This window comes from Rhinoraja longicauda, chromosome 29 (genome assembly GCF_053455715.1).
Source record: "Rhinoraja longicauda isolate Sanriku21f chromosome 29, sRhiLon1.1, whole genome shotgun sequence".
Taxonomy (NCBI): Eukaryota; Metazoa; Chordata; class Chondrichthyes; order Rajiformes; family Arhynchobatidae; genus Rhinoraja; species Rhinoraja longicauda.
Window position 1 is genome coordinate 28642550 of NC_135981.1, and position 25814 is coordinate 28668363.

Sequence of the window (25814 nt, forward strand, 5' to 3'; positions counted from 1 at the left end):
CCTGGAGGCCCAGGCGCCGCATAACTGAGGTTGCGTAGCAACCCGCCTCCCGGCTCAGGCAGCCGCCATTGCTGGAGCAGGAGCATATGGCCGCAGGCTGGGTGAGGTCACTTGGGGCGCGGGGCGGTGACGTCACCTTGTCCCTTATTTGGGAGTGAGATAGTTGGCACCCCTTCTCATCACCAGGACAGAAGCAGCAGGTGCTTAGAAACACCACCACCTGTACTTCACATCATGTGGCATCCTGCGCAGCAATGTTTCATCGTTCCACTGTCGCCATTTGCTTCAAATCCAGGAGCTCCCTGCCCATCGTCACCTCCTGAACCCCTTCACAAGGACTGTGGCCATTCAGGCAGGTGCCTCGTGCTAACTTCTCCAGGAAAAGGGGGGAGGGGAATAACATGCAATAAATACATCACATTCACAAGTTATAGTAGTTGAATTGGGCCATTCGGCCCACCAAGTCTACTCCGCCATTCAATCATGGCTGATCTCTGCCTCCTAATCCCATTTTCCTGCCTCCTCCCCTTAACCCTTGACACCCATTCTAATCAACAATTTGTCTATCTCTGCCATAGAAATATCCACTGACGGCCTCCACAGCCCACTATGGCAATGATTCAGATTAGTCAGATTAACTACCCTCTGACTAAAGACGTTCCTCCTCACCTCCTTTCTAAAAGAGCGCCCTTTAAGTCTGAGGCTCTGACCTCTGGTCCAAGACTCCCCCACCACCAATACTGACCTGTGACCCCAAAGTGTGAACTAGACCAAGTGGACTCGTTGGGCCCAAACCACTCCTGCATTGGTGCAGCACCCTCTCCTCACCCCTCCCCCTCCCCAACCCTCGCCCCCCTTCCCACCTTTCCCCCCTCTCCACCCCTCCCTCCCCCTCCTTCCCTCCCTCCCCCTCTCCCCACTCCCTCCCTCCCCCTCCCCTTCTCCCTCCCTCCCCTCCCTTCCTCCCCCCTCCCCCCTCTCCACCCCTCCCTCCCCCTCCTTCCCTCCCTCCCCCTCTCCCCACTGCCCCCCCTCCTCCTCCCCCCTAGAGTTGCCTCTCCTACATTAATGCAGCACCCTCTCCTCCCCCACTGCCATTGTTGTTTATGATAAGACTCAGGGTTTCGAGTGTTAAAGATATGGCATAGAAACAGGTTCCTCGACCCACCGAGTCCACGCCGACCATCGATCACCAGTCACACTAGTTCTATGTTATCCCACTTTCTCAACTCCCTACACACGAGGGGCAATTTACAGAGGCTAATTAACCCTTGAACCTGGACATCTTTGGGGTGTGGGAGGAAACCAGAGCACTCAGAGGAGACCCACGCAGTCAGAGGGAGAACGTGCAAACTCCACACAGATAGTATCCGAGGTCAGGACTGGACCCGGGTCACTGGCGTTGTGAGGCGTTTAGACATGGACACAAGCACTACCCGAGACACACTAAGGGCAATTTACAATCTTACTGAAGTCAATTAACCTACAAAGCAGTACGTCTTTGGAGTGTGGGAGGAAACCAGAGATCCCAGAGAAAACCCACGCAGGTCACAGGGTACAAGCTCCGTACAGGCAGGACCCGTGGTCAGGATGGAACCCGGGTCTCCGGCGCTGTGAGGCAACAACTCTACCGCTGCGCCACCGTGCCGCCCTCTGTGCTCTGCCCCTCTGCCTGAGCCATCTCTTCAGCCTGACCTTAGTTAATGCAGCGAGGCGAGGCGGAGAGGGATTACTGCCCTTTTGTCAAGCCAGTAAATGCTGTGCTTTAAAGTGTGAATGTGTTGACCGTGGCAGGAGATTATCATTTCTTAAAATATTCGGTTCAGGTAACAGGTTTCAGAACAAACTTTTGTTTTACAGGGAAGGCTACAATAGTCGAGAGAATTTACATTTAGGTGTGGAAAAGGCACTTGAAGGATTTAAAAGCAACAGGCCTCTGGTCTGCCTGCCAACTGGGAGAAAACTTTGATCAAACACTCTGTGTGTCATAGGGCCCTTTCATTTTGTCCCCACCTCTTGTACAGGATCCAAAGTGAATTAACTGGTTTCAAAGCATCAAAAAAACAGATGTATTATTCTCCAGGTTTCTCACAGCCGTTTACCGTGGGCGTCAGTGTCTTCCATAGCAGTGAGCTGTGAGGGAGTTGTAGTCGGCAGTTGTATATGTGCTGATCAATATTCCCAGCAGCTGCTCAATCACAGTGTTTGCAACAGTCACCCACCCGACCCACAGTGTCTGCCTGGTGTTCAGGGGCCACCTCCACTGTCTCTCTGCGCAGGCACAGCTGCAATACAAATGCCACACTTTGAAAGAAGTGACACTATTTTGTCATGTTTAGAAAATTTAACGATCTGAAAGTTATCAGCCTCCCTCTGCACTTGCGTGGCCTCCCCCCCACCCCCTCCCCCCCACCCCCTCCCCCGCCCTCTGCTCCTTCCCCCCACCCCCTCCCCCGCCCTCTGCTCCTCCCCCCCACCCCCTCCCCCGCCCTCTGCTCCTCCCCCTCCCCCACCGAACTCTCTCCCCTCCTACTCTCCACTCTTCCTCTCCACCATCTGCTCTTCCACCTCCCCCCATCCTCTGCTCCATCCCCCCCCACCCTCCCAGGCTGCTGTTTTCCTAATTCCAGCACTGGGCGACTCTCTATCAAGTGCAGACTGGGATTAAATGCCGGATAGATAACCTTCCCACGCCGTGGGGCGGTGCAGCGGTAGAGTTGCTGCCTCACAGCGTCAGAGACCCAGGTTCCATCCTGACTACGGGTGCTGTCTGTACGGAGTTTGTACTTTCGCCCCGTGACCTGCTTGGGTTTCTCCGGGGGCTCCGGTTTCCCCCCAGACACCAAAGACGTACAGGTTTTCAGGTTAATTGGCTTTGGTGAAATTGTAAATTGTCCCTAGTGTGTGTAGGATAGAGTTAGTGTGCAGGGATCGCTGGTCGGCACGGACTTGGTGGGCCGAAGGGCATGTTTCCGTGTTGTATCTAAACTCTAAAGTCTAACGTACCCTATATACCTTATATATATATATAAGACAAATAACGTCCAAACTATCCTATATACATATAAAATTATAAAAGGACTGGACAAGCTAGATGCAGGAAAAATGTTCCCAATGTTGGGCGAGTCCAGAACCAGGGGCCACAGTCTTAGAATAAAGGGAAGGCCATTTAAAACTGAGGTGAGAAGGAACTTTTTCACCCAGAGAGTGATTGAATTTGTGAATTCTCTGCCACAGAGGGCAGTGGAGGCCAAATCACTGGGATGGATTTAAGAGAGAGTTAGATAGAGCTCTAGGGGTGAGTGGAATCAAGGGATATGGGGAGAAGGCAGGCACGGGTTATTGATTGTGGACGATCAGCCATGATCACAATGAATTGCGGTGTTGGCTCGAATGGCCTCCTCCTGCACCTATTTTCTATGTATAACAGGTATAACAGAGCTTTATTTGTCGTTCGGTACCGAAGTACCGAACGAAACTACATAGCAGTCATAGAAAAAAAAAAGAACACAAGACACATGACCCCAACACAAACGTCCATCACAGTGACTCCAAACACCCCCTCACTGTGATGGAGGCAACAAAACTTCCACTCTCTTCCCCACGCCCACGGACAGACAGCTCGTCCCCGACCGACCCGCACAGTCCCCGTAGTCGGGATTGAACCCGGGTCTCCGGCGCTGCATTCGCTGTAAGGCAGCAACTCTACCGCTGCACCACCGTGACCACCCTCATAGTGCAATGGTGCGTTATTGATCACATATGCAACTACGCAGTGAAATTCACTTTGCTTTTTTTACACATGCTGGCGCCGCCATTTTCAGCCCCGTTATTCAAAGTCCAAAGTCCGGTCGGCCCATGCGCACGATGTACTGGAGCAGTTCCCGTGAACCAGCGTCCCTCTCCTCCCCTTGCCCGGCCATCATTGTGTCCAGGGGCACCTCCTGCAGCCCACCTTGAAGGTGCTGGAGGCATTGCCATGGTTCACCCTCCCACTCCTAGCGCCCAACGTCTCCAGCTCCCTCTTGGTTACGCTGACCGACGAGCCTTTGGGCGGACCAAGATCTGGCACGGAAACAGGCCCTTCGGCCCACCGAGCCTGCACCGACCAACAATCCCTGTCGACTAGATCCATCCCACACACTGGGGACAGTATGCAATCTTTACCGAAGCCAATTAACCTGCAAACCTGCACATCATTGGAGTGTGGGAGGAACCCGGAGAAAACCCACGTGGTCACGGGGAGAACGTACAAACTCTGTACTGACAGCAACTGTAGTCAATATGGAACCCAGGCCTCTGGCGCTGTAAGGCAGCAACTCTACCACTGCGACTTTCCACCAATTTTAAACATTTAGTATTCAGGCGTGTAACTGGAGAGAATATACCAAAGTTTGTTTTTTGCTCTGGATTCCAGTCTGCAGTTTCTTGTGTCTCTAAAGTTAATCTCAATGTAACTGAGAGAGGCAGAGAAATATTATTCAGGTTGTTAATAGAGATTTCTTGACGTCTCACTTAAGCAACGTGATGGATTGAATGCAAGCGGGGGAGAGCGTGGAGCATGGTTTCTTCTCTAATTGAACAAATGATGAAAATGTTTGTGGTGTTGGGGAGGAGCAATGTTTCACAGTGTGTGAACTGATTTGGGATTGGCCTGATGTGAAATAAAACTGGCTCAGAATCAACTCCCTTCAACATTTATCCTGAAAAGCTGTTGGAAACTGTGCTCATAGGAGCGGGCAACAAACAGGAAGGGTTTTGACCTATTGTTGGCTTTCCCACTCCTTCACTTTTCTTTCATTTGCTGTCTCATTACTCACTCTCATTATCCACCATCCTCTCCCTCCCACCCCTCCTCTCAGTCTCTCTCCATCCCCCGCTCTCTCCTCCCTCCCTCTGGCCCCATCTCCCTCATTCTGACCATCCCCCACTTTTCTCTACCTCTGACCCTTACCCTCTCTCTCTCTCTCTCTCTCTCTCTCTCTCTCTCTCTCTCTCTCTCTCTCTCTCTCTCTCTCTCTCTCTCTCTCTCTCTCTCTCTCTCTCTCTCTCTCACCCCCCCCCCCCCCTTTCTCTCTCTCCCCCTTTCTCTCCCCCCCCCTCTCTCTCCCTCTCTTTCCTCCCCCCCCCCTCCCCCTCTGACTCTCTCTCGCCTCTCTCTCTGTTTCTCCACTGTCTCTCCCTCTTTCACTTACTCTCACCTCCTCCCCCTCTCTCCCCCCCCCCCCCCCCGGCCCCCTGCCCATGTGATGCTGGGTGAGGTTCCCCTGAGGGTGACCCGGGCAGGGGCAGTTCTGTGTCCACCATCTGCCACCAGTTTCCAGCAGCAGAAACCACTCACTGAAACAGAGTGCCTTGTAGGCCTTGCTAATGTTGGCTGATAATCACACTGTGCGTTTAGATCAGTTCAGACGTTATTTCTTTTGGGTGTTGGGAACATTTGGGTCCATTATCTTCATTAACCTTGGCAAGGCCACAGATGGTTTCCAACATGGGGCTGGAGGGTTGGTGGGATTTAGGGGTTTACCTTGAAACGACCTGTAACAGCAGATCTTTTTTAGTCTAAGCAAGTAGCTGTAAATGGAAAGGTTCAGGGTTGTGTGGCACGGTGGCACAGCGGTAGAGGTGCTGTCTTACTGCGCCAGAGACCCGGGTTCCATCCTGACTACCGGTGCTGTCTGTACAGAGTTTGTACGTTCTCCCTGTGACCTTGTGGGTTTTTCCCGTGTGCTCTTGTTTTCTCCCACACTCCAAAGACGTACAGGTTTGTAGGTCAATTGGCTTGATATAATTGTAAAAACTATCAGAGTGCGTGTAGAATAGTGTTAGTGGTCGGGGATCGCTGGTCGGCGCGGAACCGGTGGGCCGAAGGGCCTGTTTCTGCGCTGTATCTCTAAACTAAACTAAACTAAAGTGAGAAGCTGTACTGATTATTATAATACTAAATCCTGGCGATATGAATGCCCCTCAGCGCTCTAAGACCTCTCGCTGTGTTTTGGTCAAATATAATGTATTGTGGAGGGGGAGCTCTGTCCATGTCAGGTGAGATATTATTAAATATTGGCAGCCAAACAAAGACCACAAAGTGCTTTTCTGTAAATAGACAGCGTGATAAGTGGAAACGTCTGGGCTTCCACTAAGCATTCCTTCAGGAGTGGCCTCAGGTGTTTGTGATTTTTTGTTTAGTATAGTTTAGAGATGCACTGCGGCAACAGGCTCCTCGGCCTACCAAGTCCACGCTGACCAACGATCCCCACACAAACGTAACACTGTCCTTCACACACTAAGGACAATTTATAAATTTACCGCAGCAAATTAACCTACAAACTCGTACGTCATTGGAGATCCCGGAGAAAACCCACAGGGGTGAACGTACAAACTCCACACAGACAGCACCCGTAGTCAGGATCTAGTCATTCCTCCAATGCCAAGATCCTTTTTCATTTTTGAACTTAAACTTGTCTTACAAATAGCTTAACTGTAGTGGAGCAGTGGTAGAGACCAAGGTTCCACCCTGACTACGGAAACAGGCCCTTCGGCCCACCGAGTCCGCACTGACCAGTGATCCCCACACATTAACACTATCCTACATACACTAGGGACAATTTTACACCTACACTAAGCCAATTAACCTACATACCTGTAGTGTGTGAGGAAACTGAAGATCTCGGAGTGTGGAAGGAAACCGAAGATCTCGGAGAAAACCCATGCGGGCATGGGGAGAAGGTACAAACTCCGTACAGACAGCACCTGTAGTCAGGATGGAACCCGGGTCTCTGGCGCTGTAAGGCAGCAACTCTACCACTGCGCCACCGTGCCACTCTTGTATCACTTTGTTTAAAATGGTACAGTACTTTATTTCTCACATGTACTGGTGTACAGTGAAATTCATTATTGTACACAGTTCAGCACAAGTATCTCTGTACATAAACACTTAGACACATCATAGATAAGCATCTCGGATACAGTACAAACGTATAGCAGTAGTGCACTGAGACAGTGTACAGAGTAGTGCACTGAGACAGTGTACACAGTAGTGCACTGAGACAGTGTACACGGTAGTGCACTGAGACAGTGTACACGGTAGTGCACTGAGACAGTGTACACAGTAGTGCACTGAGACAGTGTACACAGTAGTGCACTGAGACAGTGTACACAGTAGTGCACTGAGACAGTGTACACCGTAGTGCACTGAGACAGTGTACACAGTAGTGCACTGAGACAGTGTACACAGTAGTGCACTGAGACAGTGTACACAGTAGTGCACTGAGACAGTGTACACAGTAGTGCACTGAGACAGTGTACACAGTAGTGCACTGAGACAGTGTACACAGTAGTGCACTGAGACAGTGTACACAGTAGTGCACTGAGACAGTGTACACAGTAGTGCACTGAGACAGTGTACACAGTAGTGCACTGAGACAGTGTACAGAGTAGTGCACTGAGACAGTGTACACAGTAGTGCACTGAGACAGTGTACACAGTAGTACACAGAGACAGTGTACAGAGTCGCCAGTTTGGCGCCATTTCCAAGTGCCAGTTGTAAGTGCAGGGATCTTGACCTAACCAACAAGGCCCATTGTCATGGCGACGTTGCAGGGTCGGCCTGGCCAGGCATAGCCATGATGTCCTCCACTGCTGCTCCACTGCTGTAGGCAGCGTGCGCTCAGCCTCTTGGAGCGGCGCCCGGTCCAGCCAAAAAATTCAATTGAGTGGCACGCAAGAGAAATGTATTGACTGTGATTGACCCGTACTGACGGGCTCTTGTGACAACCTGAACACGTATGTGTGAGATGCCAATCCCATTGACAGCCCCAACGTGAAGTTGATGACCGTGTGAAGTAGCCTGATGCCATTCCCTGCACAGCCTGAGCAATGGGGCAGCACGGTGTCACAGCGGGAGAGACCCAGCTCCATCCTGCCCCCGGGCGCTGACTGTGTGGAGTTCGCACATTCTCCCTGTGATCATGTGGGTTTCCTCTTGGTGCTCCGGTTCCCCCCCACATCCCAAAGACGTGCGGGTTTGTAGGCTAATTGTAGATTACATTTGTAAATTGTCCCGAGTGTGTAGGGAGTGGATGAGAAAGTAGGAAAACATAAAATTAATGTAAAGGGTGATTGATGGTCGGCGTGAACTTATTGGGCCTCAGGGCCTGTTTCTATGCTGTGTCCTGTGGGCGGCACGGTGGCGCAACGGTAGAGTTGCGGCCTTACAGCACCAGAGACCCGGGTTCAGTCCTGACTACGGGTGCTGTCTGTACGGAGTTGTATGTTCTCTCCGCCTCCCACACCAAAGACGTGCAGGTTTGTAAGGCTATTTGGCTTTGGTAAAATTTGTAAATAGTCCCTAGTGTGCAGGATAGTGTTAGTGTTCGGGGATTGCTGGTCGGCATGGACTCGGTGGACTGAAGAGCCTGCTTCTGCGCTGTATCTTTAAACTAATCTAAGCTAAACCAAACCAAAAAAACAATCAACAATATGTCAAAATGGTTGTGGCCAGCCAGCCAGCTGAAAACAAGCAAAGGGAGCAGGTGGTCTCCCTGTGGTATTTCTCAAACCTGGCAGAGAACAACTTCAACAACAAGCCGGCAGTCTTCCTGTGCTCATCTGGGCAGGGGGCGATATTCCAGCTGCCGTCAGATGCTCTAATTGTGACCAACTTCAAGAAAGCAGACGTAACCGATCGGTAACTACAGTTGCGGGAGAAGCAGGAGGACTGAGGAAACATTTTAAGGATGCGCTCAAAGTCTCAGCAACCCCACTGCTCCGGAGAAGATCCAGCCTTTGGCCACTGTATGGTCATAGCGTGATACAGTGTGGAAACAGGCCCTTCAACCCAACTTGCCCACACCGGCCAACATGTCCCAGCTACACTAGTCCCACCTGCCTACGCTTGACCCATATCCCTCCAAACCTGTCCTATCCATGTATCCATGAAGACTGTTTCTTAAACGTCGTGATAGTCCCTGCCACAACTACCTCCTCTGGCAGCTCGTTCCATACACACACTACTCTTTGTGGGAAAAAGTCACCCCTCAGGTTCCTATAAAACCTTTTCCCCTTCACTTTAAACCTGTGTGGAGCGTGGAGGGAAAATATTTGGGACGGGTTTTGGGAACAGATGCCAAATTTCTAATCATGGAAAAAAATTACAAGCATCTTAACATTGCAAGTGGAGCCGAAATGGCCCATGGCACTGCTGTGATCTTTTAATAGGCTACCCACAATTTTCTGGATTAGATCTTTGCCTTTTAATCTTTGTTTCGGACTGGTGCAGACCTTTTTATGCTTTCACCATGAGGTAACTTTTTATTGAATTGCATTTTCATTGCAAAATCCATTTCTAATCCAGCTTTCCTACCCATCCCTGGGCCAATGTTTCATCCATACACCTGACCACGGGTGCTGTCAGTATGGAGATTGTCCGTTCCCCCCATGACTGCGTGGGTTTCCTCCTGGTGCTCTGGTTTCCTCCCACTCTCCAAAGACGTGCAGGTTTGTAGATTAATTGGCTTCAATAAAAATTGTAAAATTGTCCCTCGTGTGTAGGCTAGGGCTAGTGTACGGGGGGTTATCGCGGTCGGTGCAGATTCAATGGGCCGAAGGGCCTGTTTCCGCGCTGTAACAAAAACTAATCCAGTCCCTGCTCTTGCCCCTTCTTGACAATTCCCAGCTTCTGTTACAAACAAGTGTGAAGGGTCTCGACACAAAATGTCACCCAATCCTTATCTCCAGAGATGCTGCCTGTCCCGCTGAGTTACAACAGCATCCTGTGTCTATCTCCCATCCTCTGCTGCCGAACCTGCTGTGTTCCCGATGTTGGGGAAGTCCAGAACAAGGGGTCACAGTTTAAGGATAAGGGGGAAGTCCTTTAGGATCGAGATGAGAAAGTTTTTTTTCACACAGAGAGTGGTGAATTTGTGGAATTCTCTGCCACAGAAGGTAGTTGAGGCCAGTTCATTGGCTATATTTAAGAGGGAGTTAGATGTGGCCCTTGTGGCTAAAGGGATCAGGGGGTATGGAGAGAAGGCAGGTACGGGATACTGAGTTGTATGATCAGCCATGATCATATTGAATGGCGGTGCAGGCTCGAAGGGCCGAATGGCCTACTCCTGCACCTATTTTCTATGTTTCTATGAGTAGCTCCAGCATTTTCTGTTCTTTATCTCCACCTTTGTATTGGTGCTATTTATTTTTCTGACTATACCTGGATTAATTCTGGATTTTACAACATTGGGGGGTTGATTATAAATGTACCATTTAGAACCTGGCCTCATATTGTCTTTATTTAGCAATGAAATATTTCTGTGCTATTCCAGATTTTGCTTTCTTTTCAAAACAGTTGCCTCTTATACTCTAGACTCTAGTGGCACAGTGCAGAAACAGGTCCTTCGGCCGACCAAGTCCATGCCGACCAGAGATCGGCCTGGTACACTAGCACTGTCCTGCACTTTCTGGACAACTTACAGAAGCCAATTAACCTCTAGACCTGTACGTGTTTGGAGTGTGGGAGGATACCAGAGCACCTAGAAAAACTTAATCCCAGATCAAATGTATGTTGAAGGGTCTTGAATGTGTTGTCATTTGTGATTGTAATGTTATGGTGGATATATGTATCCTCGCTTCTTGTCTCACATTTTTTGTCTTTGTTGATGTTGCAAGTGGAGCTGCTGAGATACAAGAAAACTTTTAGACTTGATCTGACAATAAAGTATTATCGTATCGTATCGTAAAACCCACATGGTCACAGGGAGAACGTTACAAACTCTGTACAGACAGCACCCTTAGTCAGGATTGAACCCGGGTCTCTGGCGCTGTCAATTTGAGGTAATAGCGCAGGAATTATTTTCGTTCCTAATCCTCGTTAGTTTTGTGAAGCAACTTTAGTAAGGTCTGTGGTCAATACATGTTTTCTTCTAACATTTCCTGTGTTGACATCCACTTTATCTCTCCCTGTCCATATCATATTTTGCTTGCACAGTTTACAAGTTGTTTTCATTTTCTGAAATGAATCGTACAAGTGATTTGCATGCAGATGGTGGCATCACTAATGAATGCCCATATTAGGACAGGCCGCATGGCTGCCTTCATTAATTCTCTGTTTCTTTTTACATCCCCTGAGATGAAATAGCATTTTTATGGGGCTTTGGTGAGCCATCTGGAAACCATGCAATGCTTCGTATTCTCCACAAACACTTGTTATGAATCCAGGATTAATTAACTGCCAATTGCTGTTAAATTCCATGCAATGAGGTGTCAGGAACAATTGGACCCGAGTTCATATCTGAACACAAAAAGAAAGAACTTGCATTAATTTTATAACTTTTCGCAACCTCTGTGCGTTCCAAAGTGTTTAATAGCCAATGAAATGTATTTGAAGTGTTGCCACCCCTGTTTAGTTTAGTTTAGTTTAGTTTAGAGATACAACGCAGACACAGGCCCTTCGGCCCACCGAGTCAACGCCAACCTGCGATCCCTGCAGACTAACACAATTTATCATTTTACCTCGACAATTAACCTCCTTTGCACGTCTTTGGAGGGTGGGAGGAAACCGGAGCACCCGGAGAAAACCCACGTGGTCACGGGGAGAACGTACAAAAGGTTGTTCTCAAACGTGACTACTGTAATAGTGGCATTTACCCTTTCCCCGGCTACTGTATGGTGAATGTTTCTGCACCTGTGGCAGGCAGCCCATGTGTAGAGTATTTGTTGGAGCATGCTGGTTTTTTTGATTTATTATTGGAGTTGTTTTATTACTGTCATGCATACCAAAATATAGGTTCACCACAGATTTCCCGGCAGCCTTGGTTCCAGAGCCTTTCTGGATTACCAGTTGTTTAGGTTCATTTCATGAGTACTGAGGTACAGTGAAAAGCTCTGTTCTACATGCTATCCAAACAGATCAGATACACCATACATAAATACAATCAGGTCAAACTCATGTACAATAGGCAGAGCAAAGGGGAAGATACAGAGTGCAGATATAGTTCTCAGCATTGCAGTGCATCAGTTGCGTAGATAAATCTCATGGATCTGGGCAGCTCCAGTACTTCCAGCATGGAAGTGGACCAGACTTTGGACTTTTCTTTGTAGACGGTGCCAAAATATGGTGACTGCATTAGTGGGATGTGCAAAAACAATGTCCCTCTGCTGTGCATGTGTGACAATGAAGAACCATTGAACCATTGTATTCCTGTTAATCGTGGGGCATGATTTGTCAAACAGTTGCCCACATCAGCGGTGACCACCTGAGTTGTGTAAGGCATTAGGCACCTGTCCTATGGAAGGGTCTCGACCTGAAACGTCACCCATTCCTTCTCTCCTAAGATGCTGCCTGACCCGCTGAGTTATTCCAGCATTTTGTGAACCTTCGATTTGTACCAGCATCTGCAGTTATTTTCCTACATGTTTTGTGGAAGGCATCCATAAAGTGCAAGAGCTTTTTAGCTTAATTTAGTTTAGTTTAGAGATACAGTGTGGAAACAGGCCCTTCGGCCCACCGGGTCCGCCCCGCTCAGCGATCCCCGCACACTAACACGATCCTATACCCACTAGGGACAATTTTTACATTTACCAAGCCAATTAACCTACAAACCTGTACGTCTTTGGAGTGTGGGAGGAAACCGAAGATCTCGGAGAAAACCCACGCAGGTCACGGGGAGAACGTACAAACTCCGTACAGACAGCACCCGTGGTCTAAATCGAACCCGGGTCTCCGGCGCTGCATTCGCTGTAAGGCAGCAACTCTACCGCTGCGCCACCGTGCCGCCCTAAAGAGGTCATTTGAGGGGGCACCTGGATTTGAACCAGGGACCTCTTGATCTGCAGTCAAATGCTCTACCACTGACCTGCACCCCCATACTTTTTTATGCCAATATTTTACCGTGGTTTAGAAAGTTTCACCTCATCAACGATATCTTTCTTTCATTTGTTCTGTATCTCTTGACTTCACCGTCTATATCTCTCGTTTCCCTTTCTCCTGACTCTCAGTCTGAAGAAGGGTCTCGACCCAAAATGTCACCTGTACCTTTTAAGTGTTTAGTTTTTAGTCTTAGAGATACAGTGTGAAAACAGGCCCTTCAGCCCACCGAGTCTGTACCAATCAGCGATCCCCGCACATTAACACTGTCCTACACACACTAGGGACAATTTAAATTTAAACCAAACTTTTCTCCAGAGATGCTGTTTGACCTGCAGAGTTACTCCAGCTTTTTGTGTCTATCTTCACCTAACATAACTGGTTTAACAAGATTCACAATGTGATCGCTACCAGCCGTCTTGTGAGTATCTAGTGCTTGTTCCCTTGGTGATAATTAGTAGCTGGTTGGCGTAATGTAGAACAGCAAGTCAATGTCTGAAAGTGAGGACTACATTTAGTGTCACTTAAAAAGAGATGGCTGCAGCGGGCTTTGCCTGTTACTTTCCTCCCTTCAGTGAAGAAGAATTCTCTTTGTATAAATATATTTGGGGTTTTAAATTGAGTTTAAGGCGGCACAGTGGTGTAGTGGTAGAGTTGCTGCCTCACAGCGCTAGAGACCCAGGTTTGATTCTCACCTCCGTTGCTGTCTGTATGGAGTTTGTACGTTCTCCCTGTGACCGCGTGGGCTTTCTCCGGGTGCTCCGGTCTCCTCCCACACTCCAACAATGTGCAGGTTTGTAGGTTAATTGGCTTCAGTAAAATTAGTAAATTGTCCTGAGTGTGTCGGACAGCACTAGAGTACGGGGATCGCTGGTCGGTGCGGACTCGATGGGCCGAAGGGCCTGTTTCCGTGTCGTATCCCTAAAGGGTAAAGTCTAAATATTTCCTTTTAAGTATGACCAAGAAGCAAATGATACATAATAAAACACACAATGCTGAAGTAACTCAAAGAGGATCAGGCAGCACCTGATGGGTGATGTTTCAGGTCGGGACCCTTCCTCAGACCCGAGACGCCACCTATCTACAGATACTGCCAGAACCGCTGAGTTCCTCCGGCGCTTTGTGTTTTACCAGTGTCTGCAGTTCCTTGTGCGTCGAGTGATTGAGGATGTAGCCGGTGCTACAGTATTTTGGGCTGTTAGTTTTGTCTCGTGTGTCTGTGAAGATATTGGGCAAAGTTTCGACTTGTTAAAAGTGATTTATGGGAATGCAAACTTGTAGTGTTGCGAAGAGTTTAACGTTGTGTTTCCACACCTGTATGAGGTCACTACTGTACACATCAATTAATGTGAGGTGTTTTCTTTAACCAAAACCAAATTTATTCAATTATTTACAGTACTAATATTTACAAAACAAAGAATAACATTGCCCCCACCACCATAATACAAAAGTGACCAAATATTCTTATTACTAAATGGGAGTGGCATGGTGGCACAGTGGTAGAGTTGCTGCCTCACAGCGCCAGAGACCCGTGTTGATCCCGACTACAGGTGCTGTCTGTACGGAGTTTGAACGCTCTCCCCGTGACTTGCATGGGTTTTCTTCAAGATCTTTGGTTTCCTCCCACATTCCAAAGGCGTACAGGGTTTGTTGGTTAATTGGCTTGGCATGAATGTAACATTGTCCCCAGAGTGTGTAGGATAGTGTTAATGTGCGGGGATCGCTGGTCGGTGCGGACCCAGTGGGCCGAATGGCCTATTTCCGTGCTGCATCTCTAAACTAAACTAAACTAAACTAAATTTCAAATAACGATGTGACAATCCTGGTCCGGGATACAGTGAACACCCCCAGCGGTCCCAGAACCCCTCCATGGTGCCTGTGGACACAGCGTGTGAATCCTCACGGCACTCCCGGGCACGGACATAACTCCGGAACAGGAGCGGGCAGTCGGCTCAGGCAGAGCCCACGTCTGCCTGGCAACATGCCATGCCAATGGCCAGCTTGGCCAGGCCCAGGAGCAACCCAACATGCTATGCCAATGGGCAGCTTGGCCAGGCCCAGGAGCAACCCAACATGCCATGCCACTGGGCAGCTTGGCCAGGCCCAGGAGCAACCCAACATGCCATGCCAATGGTCAGCTTGGCCAGGCCCAGGAACAACCCAACCAGGACATCCCCTGCTCAAGGAAAAAAACTGCAGATGCCGGTTTAAACCGAAGGTAGACACAAGATGCAAGAGTAACTCAGCGGGTCAGGCAGCATCTGTGGAGAGAAGGAATGGGTGCCTTTTTGGGCCGAGACCCTTCAGAGGAGGGTCCCCTGACATCAGTCTGGAGAGGAGTCTCGACCCGAAACGTCACCCATTCCTTCTCTCCCGACATGCTGCCTGACCCGCTGAGTTACTCCAGCGTTTTGTGTCCACCTTCCTCTGCTGTACCCCTCCCTTACACACAGGGTGACCAAAGACGAGGTTGGTGGGACTAAAGTGGAGCCAGAAAGCAAGGTGTTTTGGGGTCGTCCACGCCCAGATGTTTACAGCTGTTTGCCAAGTACAGTTTTCTGTAGGCAAATTATAAATGAACGCACTTTCCTTCACAGAGTCATCATCCCCAGGGTGTATTTTTCTTTGAGATGATGAGCTGCTGATTTCATCACTGGGGGGTAGTTAGGCCTGTGTTGCAGAGCCCAGTGCTGTGTGTGGGGGGGGGGGGGTTAGAGAAACAGGGCCTTTCAGCCCACGGTCTGTGCCGACCAGCGATCCCTGCACATTAATACTATCCTATACCCATCAGGGACAATGTTTTTTTAATTTACCAAGCCAATTAACCTGCAAACCTGGAGTGTGGGAGGAAACCGAAGATCTCAGAGAAAACCCACGCAGGTCACGGGGAGAACGTACAAACTCTGTACAGACAGCACCCGTAGTTGGGATGGAACCCAGGACTCCGGCGCTGCATTCGCTGTCAGGGAGGAACTCTACCGCTGAATGGTTTATTCAGCATGTGTAGATTAAGTGACAAGATCAGCAGATTAATGCGTGTTTCCCTCAGCTGTGACTGCAGCTCCCTCTTGTTGGGCCCTTACTTCTTCCCAGTCTGTCGTTGTGATATTCCCTGTACTCTGTGGCTTTCAACAAAAACTACCGGTTTGGGAAGGTGTAGATATGGTGGACAGTCAGAACCCTTTGGTAGGAAGGAACTGCAGATGCCGGTTCACACCGAAAATAGACACAAAATGCTGGAGTAACTCAACGTGACAGGCAGCATCTCTGGAGGGAAGGAATGAGTGACTGTTCAGGTCGAGACCCTTCTTCAGACTGAAGAAGGGTCTCGACCTGAAACATCACCATTCCTTCTCTCCTGAGATGCTGCCTGTCCCAGTCAGAACTCTGCTCCACCCACTCTCCTCCACACTGGGTGCTCTGTGTTGCCAGTGTGTTCATGCAACATGTCTAATGCTACCCTGAAGGCTGCTCCTTCGCTTTGTGTGGACATTGGCCAGAGATTCCCTGCAGTAAGTGTGGTGGTGCATTTCTTCACGGAGGCTTTGAGTATATCCGTAAATCTTTCACTGCCTGCCTGGCCGTTTCTGCCAGTAGCAGAGACTGGAACAGAGTTAATGCTTTGAGAGTCTGATGGCCGACATCCAAATGACGCAGTCAATAGAAATGACTGAGTGGGGCTGGTGAGACACTGACATTCTTCTTATTACTAGGAAAATAACTGCAGATGCTGGTACAAATCGAAGGTATCACAAAATGCTGGAATAACTCAGCGGGTCAGGCAGCATCTCAGGAGAGAAGGAATGGGTGACGTTTCAGGTCGAGACCCTTCTTCAGACTTATGTCAGGGGAGAGGGCGGGACAAAGATAGGATGTGGTGGGAGACAGTGGGAGATCTGGGAAGGGGGAGGGGATATAGAGGGACACAGGAACCATCTGACGTTGGAGAGGTCAATGTTCATACCGCTGGGGTGTAAACTGCCCAAGCGAAATATGAGGTGCTGTTCCTCCAATTTGCGCTGGGCCTCACTATGACAATGGAGGAGGCCCATGGCAGAAAGGTCAGACTGGGAGTGGGAGGGGGAATTGAAGTGCTGAGCCACCAGGAGATCAGGTGGACTGAGCGGAGGTGTTCAGCGAAACGATCGTCGAGCCTGCGTTTGGTTTCGCCGATGTAGAGAAGTTGACATCTGTAACAGCGGATACAATAGATGAGGTTGGAGGAGGTGCAGGTGAACCTCTGCCTCACCTGGAAAGACTGTTTGGGTCCTTGGATGGAGTTGAGGGGGGAGGTAAAGGGACAGGTGTTGCATCTCCTGCGGTTGCTGGGGAAAGTACCTGGGGAGGGGGTGGTTTGGGTAGGAAGGGACGAGTGGACCAGGGAGTTACAGAGGGAACGGTCTCTGCGGAAAGCAGAAAGGGGAGGGGATGGGAAGATGTGGCCAGTGGTGGGGTCCCGTTGTAGGTGACGGAAATGTTGGCGGATGATTTGTTGGATACGCTGGCTGATGGGGTGGAAGGTGAGGACAAGGAGAGGTCAGGGAGGACAGAAACCTTCCGTGGAGCAGAAGGACAAAAGCTCGCTTGATCTTGATTTTCAGTATGAATACGGACCATGAAAGCGGGGCCTCATGATCCTTCTGACCTTTTGGGTTTTAAGCAGGAGGTGTCAGGAACGTTACCACAGGGATAACTGGCTTGTGGCAGCCAAGCCTTCATAGCAAGGTCACTTTTTCATCCTTCGATGTTGGCTCTTCCTATCATTGTGAAGCAGAAAAGAAAAGTGGAATTCTCTGCCACAGAGGGCAGTGGAAGCCAAATCACTGGATGGATTTAAGAGAGAGTTAGATAGAGCTCCAGGGGCTAGCGGAATCAAGGGATATGGGGAGAAGGCAGGCATAGGGTATTAATTGGGGACGATCAACTATGATCACAATGAATGGCGGTGCTGGCTCAAAGGGCCGAATGGCCTCCTCCTGCACCTATTTTCTATGTTTCTATGACAAGGGGGACTCTATCCTTGTAACGAATGGGGAGAGGGGGAGCAAGAGCAGAGCTGTGGGATATAGAGGAGGCCGGCCCTAGTGAGAGCCTCATTATTCTTCTTATTACTGCTCTGTTCTCCCATCTGCAACATGGGAACTTTGGTGATGTAATGGTACAGGTAGACTTTCGAGACACAGCGCAGAAACAGGCTGTCAGTAGACCGAGTCCGTGCCAACCAGTGACCTACATACACCAGCACTATCCTAGTCACTAGCCACAATTTTGCTGAAGCTAATTAACCTACAAACCTGCAAGTCTTTGGAGTGTGGGAGGGAAACCGGACCACCCGAAGAAAACCCACGTGGTCACAGGGAGAATGTACAAACTCCGTACAGACAGCACCCATAGTCTGGATCAAACCTGGGTCTCTGGCGCTGTGAAGCAGCAACTCTATCGCTGCACCACCGTGCTGCCCGCTATAAGCTGTAGACAATTATTGAGATGCATGATTCGTATTAGTCGAGATGTTTAGGACATTGCTGTAAGTCAGTGTCTCATCAATTCAAGTTGAAGCCTGGGCTGGCTGCCTTATAGTTGAAACAGCAACTGTGGATGTCTCGATTGTAATCATGTATTGTCTTTCTGCTGATTGGTTAGCACCTCAGTGCTCGTGATATTAAACTAAACTAAACTGAAACCAATCTTGTTCTGTTAGTCGACAGCTGGTAAGCTGGTATGTTGTACAATTGGGCACTTCATCTTGAAGTGTATGGGCACATGGTGGAGTGTGGGCACATGGTGGAGTGTGGGCACATGGTGGAGTGTGGGCACATGGTGGAGTGTGGGCACATGGTGGAGTGTGGGCACATGGTGGAGTGTGGGCACATGGTGGAGTGTGGGCACATGGTGGAGTGTGGGCACATGGTGGAGTGTGGGCACATGGTGGAGTGTGGGCACATGGTGGAGTGTGGGCACATGGTGGAGTGTGGGCACATGGTGGAGTGTGGGCACATGGTGGAGTGTGGGCACATGGTGGAGTGTGGGCACATGGTGGAGTGTGGGCACATGGTGGAGTGTGGGCACATGGTGGAGTGTGGGCCATGTGTGCCTCTGGGCCTGGTCAAGCTGGCCATTCTTGTGTCATGGCGCCAGGCTGACCAAGGCTCTGGCTGAGCCGACTGACTGCCTGCCTGCCTGCCCCCTTCCCCAGGTTACACCCGTGCCTGTGTGGCCCCTGTGTGGCCCCTGTGTGGCCCCTGTGTGGCCCCTGTGTGGCCCCTGTGTGGCCCCTGTGAGGCCCCTGTGTGGCCCCTGTGTGGCCCCTGTGTGGCCCCTGTGTGGCCCCTGTGTGGCCCCTGACAAACAACACCTGGTGTCTACAGGCAGCATTTTGGTTTTTTTTAATCAAAAATATTTTATTCAAATATTAAAATAATATGTACAATACAATAAAACCAAAACAGAACCCACCACCAGAATACTATACAAACAATTGAAACTATTATACAATTATATTACAATCCCCATCCAGGATACATCCAATCCCCTGCGGTGCCCAGCGGTCCCGGAAATCCCCCAGGGTGCCCGTGGACAGCGCGCGGTCCCTCTCCAACACCACCCGGGCACGGACGCATCTACAGGCACCATGGAGGGTTCCGAGACCACTGGGCACCGCAGGGTTAACTGTGTCCTGGATCAGGATTGTAACATCATCATTTGATGTTTAATGGGAAGAATACTTGGAGATTTTATACCGTGATGGTAGATGTTTTTTTCTGGTTTGTTGTGTAAATCTTATGGTAAACGATTGAATCATTTCAATTTTGTAATAAAAAGAGTTTAGAGATACAGCGTGGAAACAGGCCCTTTCGGCCCACCGGGTCCGCGCCGACCAGCGATCCCCGCACATTAACACTATCCTACACACACTAGGGACAATTTTTACATTTACCCAGCCAATTAACCTACATACCTGTACGTCTTTGGAGTGTGGGAGGAAACCGAAGATCTCGGAGAAAACCCACGCAGGTCACGGGGAGAACGTACAAACTCCGTACAGACGGCGCCTGTAGTCGGGATCGAACCCGGGTGTCCGGCGCGCGGGCGTGGACTGGGCTGGAGACTAGTCTGGGCCAAAGTAGCACTAATGGGCCACTTCTCCCTCTCCTTTCAGAGGTGTCGATAAAAGTGCAAGTTTTCGACAACGGTGACCTGTCTCCTCTGGCGGAGGCCGCGGTGGACCTCTACACAAACCAGTCGTGGTTAGCTGCAGGGACGACGGACAAGGATGGCGTGGCGCTGATCACCGTACAGTACCGGCTGGGAACATGGCTCGTGGTCGGCGCTGCAAAGCACGGCTTTGTTACCAACTCTGCCCCCTGGCACGCCAAAAAAACACCACGTAAGTGAGAAGCTGACAGCAGCAACTCTGCGATGTTTTTAGGTGATATATTATTAAGTGCTGCTAATTGCTGGGAAAGTCATTTGAAGATGGGTCGGCAGTGTTTAACGTCTCTCTGCCTCAACATGCAGAGGCAGAAACAAATCCCCAAAATGAACGTTCTCTCTGCCAGCACAGGCCAGCAGCAAAATCAAGGAGTGGTCTCCCCCCGGTCACTCCCTCTTCCCCCCTCTTCCCCCCTCTCCCATCAGGCAAAACGTACAGAAGTGTGAAAACGCACTCGTCCAGATTCAGGGACAGTTGCTTCCCATCTGCTATCAGACAACTGAACCATCCTACCACAACCAAAGAGCGGTCCTGAGCTACTATCTACCTCATTAGAGACCCTCGGACTATTTTTAATCGGACTTTATTGGAATTTATTTTGCACTAAACGTTATTCCCTTTATCCTGTATCTGTTCAAAGTGGACAGCTCAATTGTAATCATGTAGCTAGCATGCAACAAAGTTTTACACTGTACCTCAGTACACGTGACAATAAACTAAAATCAAACTAGAAAAACTCTCATAGAGAATCCATAAGGTAAGAGACTTTGGGATAGGCACATGGATATGCAGGCATTGGAGGGATGTGGATTATGTGCAGACAGATTGGAGTTGGTCTTGGGATTGTGTTTAGCACAGACTTGGTGGGCTGAAGGGCCTGTTCCACAACCAGGCAATTAGAGTTTCCATCAGGGAAGATTGTCTGAGATGCAGTAAGGCTCGGGTTGCCAACTGTCCCGTATTAGCCGGGACATCCCGTATTTTGGGCTAAATTAGTTTGTCCCGTACGGGACTGCCCTTGTCCTGTATTAGTAGGGTTGCCAACTTCCTCACTCCAAAATAAGGGACAAAGGGTGACGTCACCGCCCCGCGCCCCACGTGACCTCAGCCAGCCAGCGGCCACGTGCTCCAGCTCCACCAATGGCGGCCGCCCAGGCGGCTGGCTGGGTGAGGTCACGTGGGGCGCAGGGCGGTGACGTCACCTTGTCCCGTATTTGGGAGTGAGGAAGTTGGCAACCCTAAGTAAAGCTGATTGCTGCATTAGCCTGTTTGGGGAAGGGCTCACACAGGGTATATGCAGGGATCGACACAGCATCGGACATAGAACGTGGATAGTGTAGCACAGGAACAGGCCCTTCGGTCCACACTGTTTGAGCTGACCATGATGCTAAAACCAAATGTGTAGGAAGGAACTGCAGATGCTAGCTTACACTGCAGATAGACACAAAATGCTGGAATAACTCTGCGGGTCGGGCAGCATCTCTGGGTGGAAGCAATGGGTGACGTTTCAGGTCTGAAGAAGGATCTCGACCCGAAACGTCACCCGTTCCTTCTCTCCAGAGATGCTGCCTGTCCTGCTGAGTTACTCCAGTATTTTGTGTCTATTATGATGCCAAGGCCAACTCTTGACTCTCTGCACATAATTCATATCCATTCCCTGCATGTTAATATAGTCCAATAGTCTTTTAAATGCCACTATCGTAGCTGCCTCCATCACCACCCCAGTCGCCTGTTCCAGGCATTCACCACCCTCTGTGTAAAAAAAACTTGTCCCTCACATCTTCAAACTTTGCCCCTCCCACATTAAAGCTATGGCCTCCAGTCTGTTAATTCCATACTGGGAAACAGGTTTTGAATGTCTAACCTATCTATACCTCTCATCTATATACTAAGACTCTTGTTTGTTTCTTCCTGATCTCCAGCCAAAACGGTACCCGACAGTGCGACAATTGTAGGCCCACCTTACTCACAGTTGCTAATGGAAGAAGTTTCATTGAAATCGGTGCTATATTTTTTATAAAGTTATTCACATTTTAAAGTTTAAATCTATCTCCTCTGAAGGGAGGGAGGGGGGATGAAGGGAGTGGAGGAGGGAGGGGGAGGAGGGAGGATAAGGTGGATGGAGTGGGGGGAAGGGGGGAGGGAGGGGGAGGAGGGAGGGGAGGGGGGGGAGGAGAGGATGCTGCACCAATGCAGGAGAGGTTTGGGCCCAACGGGTCCACTTGGTCCAGTAACTCTATATAGTTGTATGTGTCTGCCAGCAACCTCCAGCTGTGCAGTTGTCAGCATCAGGGTAGAGGGGCTGGCTTCATTCCCACCTCAGACAGTGTCGACACTCAACTCCCGTGTTCTTTCCTTGTCTGCATGTGTACTCCTTTGTTTTTGTATCAAAAATAATCTATTCAATACCAAATAATACAAAACCAAACTGTGGTGACCCACACACCTACCACCGTAATACAAAATCATCAAATTATCGAAGACACAAAATGTTCAAATAACTATAATACAATCCTTCTAGAGGGGACAGTGCACTCCACCCCCGCGGTGCCCAGCAGTCCCGGCAATCCCCCAGGGTGCCCGTGAACAGCGCGTAGTCCCTCTCCAACACCACCCGGGCGCGGACGTAACCCCGGAAAAGGGGCAGGCAGCCGGCTCGGGCAGAGCCCTCTTCCGCCTGGCGCCGTGACTCGCGGATGGCCAGCTTGGCCAGGCCCAGGAGCAACCCAACCAGGACATCCTCGGCCCCCTCCTCCACCCTCTCCCTTACGCACAGGGTGTCCAGAGATGACGATGGTGGGTGTGAAGTGCAGCCAGAAGGCAAGGAGTAGCCCCTTTAGATATTGGAACAGGGGCTGCATCCTCACACGCTCCATGTACACGTGGTACACAGACTCTTCCAGCCCGCAACAGTGGCAGGCGGCTGGCGGTTCTGTGAACCGCGCGAGAAACAGGCTGCAGGGAACTCCTCGGTGCAGTAACCCCACGCCAGGCCCCCGATGGAGAGGGGCAGAATCCCTGCGTAGAGGGACCCCCACCGGGGGCCACACTGTGCTGGGCGCTGGTCCGTGTGTATCGGCCACATTGTGTCGGACGCTGGTCCGTGTGTATACCTTTGGCTGCTCCAGTTCTGCCCTGCCCACATCTCTCTACTGCATAGCTGTGGATTTGTGCCCCATTGCCATGCCTAGAGCCAGGAGAGGTCAGAAGGAATAGGAGTAGAATTAGGCCATTTGGCCCATCAAGTCTACTCCGCCTTTCAATCATGGCTGATCCATCTCTCCCTCCTAACCCCATTCTCCTGCCTTCACCCTATAACCTCTGACACCCGTGCTAATCGAGAGGGATCATTGAGTCACCAAATAGGGGAGTCCTTGTTGCCCAGGAGAAGGCCATCTGGCCCATCTATGCCAACTTCACAAAGGGCTTTCCCATCAATACTACTCCCCTGCTTTGGTGGGTACCTGTGGTGGGTACCTGTGGTGGGTACCTGTGGTGGGTACCTGTGGTGGGTACCTGTGGTGGGTACCTGTGGTGGGTACCTGTGCAGATTGTTATCATTCACGTACATCCAGTTTTTTTCTCAAGTCCTGATTGGTTCTATTTTTACCACCTTCATAAACTACGGATTCCAGTTTCTAATTTCCTTCTGATTCAAGAAATAACATTTGCTTTACTCAACCCCTCGTGTTCTTTGATTAAAATGTTGAATACCTCATCCTTAAGCTATTGACTGAAGGGAAGAGCTTCACTTATTGAAACCACTGGTGATCTTGATGCCTGTGTTAAACCCCTCACCAACCTCCTTCATCACCAGCTTCTCCAGTCTGATCGGACCATTAATGATCGAAGAAGAGCCTTCCTGCAAGCCCAGTCTGCTTTATGGGAATAGATTTAGCAAGAGGGTAAGGCAAGGAAATAGAAGTCTTCAAAATCCTCCTCCCAGGGATGCCTGTGAATAACTTTTAAGTGACTCGAAGATCCTGTCTTCAGTTTCTGAGGTAGAAGAACAACAACAAAGTTATTCCACTCCTGATTCCATTTTAGCGATGAGTGTGAATTGCTTCTTGCTAAGGACTTTTTGTAACAGTTTGCTTGGGTAATAATTTTTGAGGATTGGGGCTTTGGGACATGTCTAATGAGGCACAAAAGCAATGAGTTAAATCTTTTCATTATTTATTATTTCCAATTTGAATTGGGAAATTATTCAATTTAATGTCGATGCCATCTCTCAAGGCAGCCACTTAATTCCCATTCCTCTGGTTTCCATGTAATCCATTATCTGACTTTTTTTTGTTGTGGGTCATGACTTCATCCGTGCTCCCAAGAACACAATAATACATAAAATATTGGAGGTTTTGTAACTGGTTATTCCCTTATCCTGTATCTGTAAATGGCTCGATTGTTTCTGCTGGCTGGTTAGCACGCAACAAAAGCTTTTCACTGTACCTCAGTACACGTGATAATAAACTGAAACTGAATAAATATAACTGAATAAATAAATATAGACCCAACATACCTCTGTATTTGTGTAGGAAAGAACTGCAGATGCTGGTTTAAATCGAAGGCAGACACAAAATGCTGGAGTAACTCAGGACAGGCAGCATTGTAGCGACCATAGGGATTGGTCCTGAGAGTCGAACCCTCGGATTGGCCAGCAAGGTCAGGTGGTGGTTTTGGCGCCCAAAACCAGTCAGTGGGAAGAGAACTTCGAAGCGAACAGTTTGAGTTAATGGTTGTCTGTAATCTCGTTTGTTATACTTTGTAACTGAATATTGCTGCCGCAATAAACTTCTTTAACAAAGAACAAGCCTCCAGACTCGCCATATTGGTGACCCCGACATGATCTAGCCGATCATCTACCATGGAGGGACAAGACGCCCCTTCTTCGGTTCTAACGCCCGGCGTACCGCAGCTAAACGCGGTCAGCGTTCATCTTCCTCCGTTTTGGGCACATCAACCCCACCTTTGGTTTGCCCATGCTGAAGCGCAGTTCCACCTGAGAAACATCTCGGTGGACGAGACAAAGTATTATTACCTGGTCAGCGCCCTACCGCCGGAGACGTCCGCGCAGGTGATGCAGTTCATCACTTCCCCTCCGGCAGAGGGCAAGTACGAGGCGCTGAAGGTACTCATGCTTCGAACCTTCGGATTCAGTAGGCATGATCGAGCTGAGAGGCTTATGCACCTACCGGATCTCGGAGATCAGCTGCCGTCCGCCCTCATGGCCGAAATGTTGGCGCTGGCAGGTGAGCACAAGGATTGCCTCATGTTCGAGCAGGCATTCCGAGAGCAACTTCCAGAAGATGTTAGGCTTATGCTCACGGATTGTTCTTTTAAGGACCCCGTGGCATACGCGGAGAAAGCTGATGCGCTCATGGCGGCGAAATCGAAAAAATACAGTTCGATCAACAGGGTCTCGGCACCATCAGGCAGCCCGCAGCGGCACCAAGATGGCGCCGTGACTCCCGCCATTTCTCCGAAACCCCTCCAAAAAGATCCGCACAAGCGTGGCTGGTTTTATTATCATCTGCGATGGGGTGGAGAAGCCCATAACTGCCGCTCACCTTGCACTTTCTCGGGAAATGTCTCGGCCGATCGTACATAGAGGCAGTTGCGATTGGCCAGAACCGACGCCTCTACGTCAGAGATCGATTCACGGACACAGAGTTCTTGGTCGACACGGGAGCCATAGTCAGCATCATACCGCCGACCGACCTCGAAACCCGATCGGGTAAGAGA

General features: G+C 49.7%; 1 protein-coding gene and 1 non-coding gene across 2 annotated transcripts in view; one reads left to right on the forward strand and one right to left on the reverse strand.

The window, feature by feature from the left end:
- The window catches only part of LOC144607741 (protein FAM171A2-like), a 217105-nt gene that overhangs the window by 87512 nt on the left and 103779 nt on the right, over positions 1 to 25814 (forward strand). Inside the window, exon 2 of the mRNA XM_078424780.1 lies at positions 20019 to 20246. Within this exon, the coding sequence (XP_078280906.1) occupies positions 20019 to 20246 (228 nt within the window). The remainder of the gene's footprint in view (positions 1 to 20018; positions 20247 to 25814) is intronic.
- Positions 12787 to 12858, reverse strand: trnac-gca (transfer RNA cysteine (anticodon GCA)). Its single transcript has one exon. It is a non-coding gene; the product is annotated as a tRNA-Cys (tRNA).